This window comes from Malaya genurostris, chromosome 2 (assembly GCF_030247185.1).
Source record: "Malaya genurostris strain Urasoe2022 chromosome 2, Malgen_1.1, whole genome shotgun sequence".
NCBI classification, from domain to species: Eukaryota; Metazoa; Arthropoda; class Insecta; order Diptera; family Culicidae; genus Malaya; species Malaya genurostris.
In genome coordinates this window covers 326,351,815-326,356,916 of record NC_080571.1, presented here as the reverse complement: position 1 = coordinate 326,356,916, position 5,102 = coordinate 326,351,815, and the positions used below count along the sequence as shown (strand labels likewise).

At 37.8% G+C, this 5,102-nt stretch overlaps 1 protein-coding gene across 1 annotated transcript; it reads left to right on the top strand.

The window, feature by feature from the left end:
* The first annotated feature begins 3,271 nt into the window (after positions 1–3,271).
* On the top strand, positions 3,272–4,656 carry LOC131429328 (probable cytochrome P450 6a14). Its single transcript, XM_058593395.1, has 2 exons — positions 3,272–4,313; positions 4,373–4,656. The coding sequence occupies exons 1-2, from the start codon at positions 3,272–3,274 to the stop codon at positions 4,654–4,656; spliced, it is 1,326 nt and encodes a 441-aa protein (XP_058449378.1).
* Positions 4,657–5,102: the final 446 nt, after the last annotated feature.

Below are 5,102 nucleotides of genomic sequence, written 5' to 3'. Positions count from 1 at the left end.
AATTATTCTTTGGCATCAAAACGATGCGGGAAACGAATTTTCGAGATATTTAGAAAACGAAATCGAAGAAAAATTCCTGGTTTATAAAAATACACATTTTTTATAAATTAGGTGCGTTTTTCCATAAGAAATACCAAGGCGGACTGTATTCAAGTTGCAAAGTACAATGTTGAAGATATAGAAGACAATTGTCGTTACCCGGTGAACGACCAAAATGGTTAAAGCCGGGGTAAAATAAATGATATAAAAAAAAACAATTGTCGTTTTGCAGCCAACTTTATTATTTCCCATCGGCACCAATACTCATTAAAGTTTTCATATTTTGAACAACTTAATAATAATAAACTTTACCTTTAACTAAATATTAAGCTTTATTTTTTGCAGATCTATATAAAATATTTCGCAGCAATCTTATTTTCTGTTTCTGGAATGAAGCAATGATATTTTTGTGTACCTTGAATCATTTTTGTTTGTTGATAAACATCTTTCCATTCTACAGCACCATCGTCATATTCCTCTTGTGACATATGACAAAACGAGATTGCTGTGAAATAGTCTTGATTTCTTTTAGAAGCCTAATCGTGTAAAGCTTTAGCATTTGTTATTGGATGTTCATGTTGCCATTCGTTTCAATGTTCCACCGATTGCTTCATATGGCCTCTGATCGTGCGAGGTTGCGAAAGCTAGCAAAATTTTGTCAAATACAAATGGATGAATTGTTACTTGATCATTGTTCCAATGATGACTTTGAGCAGCATCTTGAAGAACGAACGGGAAAATCACAAATCACAACTACTTCTCCTACAGTTAATAAAGGTTTCGTGTCTTAAAAATATTGAGATTGTTTTTTCTTATATAGTCATGAGTTATAAGTTTTTCTAGTTTTGCTGTTGAATACGCTACAAAATCATCTACTGTTTTTTTCTAGATTGCATCTATCAGTAGATTTCCATTGTTCAAAAGAGATCTCTTTTACAATTTTCTGCTCAAGCTCCTCTAACAAGCTTTCCTTAAGAATTGAAGAGTTCGTGTATTTCTTGCATTCCCGGAGATAACAATTCTTTGTTCTTACCGGTAATTTTTCCAGACGCTTTACAATCAATTTGAAAGGAACATTGTTTGAGTCTGTGAAGCATTAAGTCAACATTTTCATGAATTGTACAAACACGACCTGGAAGGATTCGTATTGTCAGTAGGATCGTAGCACCAGCCATGCAATGGTTCTGTACACTATGAATCGGCTGCGAAGTCAAAAGGTCAAATTCCTCTACAGGAATGTAATACCAAGGCTTTTTACAAACACGTGCATTATGACAACCTGAACCGTTTCTGAACTGATGTACGCCTACTATTAGTTCTGAAAGGAACGTAATCTCGTTGTCATGTCATAGTTCTACATAGTTGCACCCCCAAAATTGTAGTTCATGTGAAAGCTGTACCCAAATAGTGGTGTCACCTCGTGTCGATCGTGGTGACATCTGCAAGTGTTCACCACGCTGATTGAGCAAATTTTACACACAGTTGATATGTGAGCCTGTATATCTGTTATCTGTGGTATGAGTAATGTCAACAATGTGTGCGTAAAAACAAATTCCGGCGCATCTTTTCCTGATTTTAATCAATAAATCTTCCATATGGTTGAGCAATAAACCAATCAGTTCATTCTACTTCTACTAACACATTTGATTAGCAAGAAACACATTCCTATATAAATTTCCTCTTGCAGAAATTATTGCGATATGAAGATTTATGTTCATTCTATTAGTAATCCCGAAAAATAGGAATCTTTAATTTAATACGCGAACTGCGTTGGATATGGAATGTTGTCGTAAAACTATTTATTTTTTCGGAAAACTGCTTTTGTAACAGCAAATATTTAGTTTTGTTTATTTTGTGTAGCGCAATCTAATACATCCAAAATGTCAGGCTTAACATTAATTTGAGAATAAATTATTGTTAAAAAAGATTGTTTGAAACTCAATCGTGCCAGCCACTTTGAACTTTGATAAAGCAAAGCTATGATCCTGAAATACCTAAAATCATCCGCTAGACCATTGTGTTGGGAGGATGCTGAGACGAGTGAAGCTGCTTATGCTCTCCAACTTTCTAAAACACTCATTAGTTTCCTTGTAACTTGACGTTTTTCGTGATATAAAATTTAGAAAAATCTAATGGTAAACTAACTGAGAATTTCGAAAAAAATTTTTTTTTTGATTTTAGAAGATTTTTTATTCAGTGTAAATTTTTTTTAGAAAGTTCAATTGACTATCTACAACTTCTGACACATATTTTTTTTTTGTAGAAGCTATAAATTTGCAGTTATAATTGTCTGAAAATAATGTAGCTATCAAGGATGACTTTTATCGTATCAGAGAACGCTCACTAGCAACTATTCGCACGATTCAATCAGTGCCATCAAGGAGAGACGGATATCACCGCAGCAACAAAAAACCGGCATGGTTCATTTAACATAGAATAGACACCAGTGCGAGAGCGAATTTCTCTCGATGCCCTGTCTGACAATCAAAGGTTAGCATGCTGCATTGGGGATTCTCTCTGAAGTAACAAACGGTCGCTTATTCTCGTTTCGTAATCTGATTCTATATGGACAGCTCATAATTGCGATATAATCATTTTACTATTGTCGCTTATTCTAACTATGGGCATATAACCTTTGTGCCAATTTTATGAAATTGAGCAGAAAGATCTTTTTAATTCAATTTAATACGATCGACACGAAAACAGTTATTTTCCCTATGCACAAAAACATGTTGAACTCGCAAATGAAAACAGACTATTTAGAGTCAACTTAAGCTGCATTGCGATCTCGGGCGATTCCCAGTAGTGTTTCCTACATATCTCATGCCTTCATTACAATGCAGTTCGAAGCATAAGGCAGTTGGTAGACAGTTGCAAATAAAAAAAATCTTCAACACAGCTCGCCAGGTAAAGCAGCTATGAACGGATTTGGAGCGGGCAAATCCATAGCATTTTTAACACACGTTAAAAAGTTCTTTACTCGTGTTATCAAACATGCACACCACTCATGGGGGAAGCATGATACAATTTTCAGGGTTAACTGACTACTTGCGATCGCGTGAAACAAAACTCAATCAAGTCAACAGAATCTTGATTATATCCATTAGATGTTTCAAATATATATTCAATATAAGCTTAGCTATTTCAATAACCGTTAGTGATTTGCAATTCGCACGCGGCGGGCTGCAGAAGTCGCAGAATTCCGGAGTTGTTGCATCTTTTGTCGATCCTTATGTTGTTACTCTACCTGTCACTTCTGGTGCTGGCCCTGGCCGTGCAATGGATTCGGAAACGTTTCCGGTATTGGGAAGATCGCGGAGTGCCGTACGTGACGCCGGCGTTTCCAACGGGAAATTTGCGCGGCTTTGGTCGAAAGTTTCATATTTCCACTATTATGCAACGGTGCTACAAACAGTTAAAAGGGAAAGGACCATTCGGAGGAATCTTTATGTTTACAAATCCGGTTGTGCTTGTAAAAGATTTTCAATACTTTGAAGACCGATTATTTTACTATAATGAAAAGGATAATCCTATAGAAGCCCATTTGGTGGCTTTAGAAGGAACAAGGTGGAGAAATTCTCGATCCAAAGTGACATCAGTATTTTCGTCTGGGAAGATGAAGATGATGTTTCCAACTATGATCCGTGTGGCAGACGAGTTTAGCAAGGTACTGACTAGGGAAACCGCGCAAGGAAAATCTATCGCAATGAAGGATTTTTTGTCTCGGTATACTACGGACGTAGTTGGCACCTGTACATTCGGAGTAGACTGTAATAGCTTGAATTATCCGAAAGCAGTATATCGCCAAATGGGAAAGAAGGCTTTCAACTTTACATTTCTTAAAGTGATGCTAGCAGAACAATTCCGTGACATCGCTCGTGCTTTGCACGTAACCTTCTTCGACTCGGACGTTAGTAACTTTTTCCTGAATGTAGTGAAAGATATATTTGAGTACCGGGAGCAAAACAATGTGCAACAAATTGACTTTACGAGTTTACTGAGTCGGTTGAAGAACCCAGATTCGGAGAGCGGTGAGAACACAAATCAGCAGGAATATTGGTCGATTGAAGAAATTGCTGCACAACTATTTGTGTTTTTCCTGGCTGGTTCCGAAACACCATCCACCACAATGTCTTTTTGTTTGTACGAGCTTGCCGCAAATGCTGAACTTCAGGAAAGAGCTCGAGCAAACGTGCTGCAATCGATCGAAAAACATGGTTTCATGAGCTACGAAGCCATTCACGAAATGCACTTTCTTGAGCAATGCATAAACGGCACGTCATGATCACAGTAGTAGTGAAATACTTAGGCAATTTTTTTTCTATATTTGCAGAATCACTCCGGAAATATCCTCCAGTAGCATCCTTACTACGCACGGTCACTAGAGACTACCCAGTGCCCGACAGTGGTGGCGTGATCTTACAGCGTGGGACAACCATGATCGTACCAGTTTATGCTATCCATCATGACCCTGAGTACTATTCGGACCCAGAAACCTACGATCCAGACCGCTTCAGCGCAGACCTGGTGGCCCAACGGAATCCTTTGTGCTTTGTTCCGTTCGGGGCGGGCCCTAGAACCTGTATTGGATTGCGATTCGGAATGACATCTACGTGATACTGGTAATAGGTGGAAACAAGTGAAGTGACATGTAAGTGAAGTGAATGTGAAAGTGGAAGTGAGAACGGTAATAAGGGCCATGATCTGTGTGTCAAATTGATGATTACACACGTTTACTTGTATTGATACGATGTCTGATGTCATTAGATTACTCAAATTTTGAGTAAGAGTAGCTTTTGCAAGAATTTAACCGATGCTACCAAATTTTTCAAAACCCTTCTTAACTCATAAATGGAGTAGTTGTATAAAGAATTAGCTGGCCGATGTGCGACGAATGTCACTTAAGGTCAGTGACACTTTTTTGAAGCATCGTTTCCATCAACTTGACAGGATTCAACTCAATCTAGGGTGAAACACCATTTTGTGCAACTGAGTAACCGCAAGTAAGCGTGCAAATCATGAGTCATCATGAAGATTGGAATCAAGGTTTAACAGGAATGGTG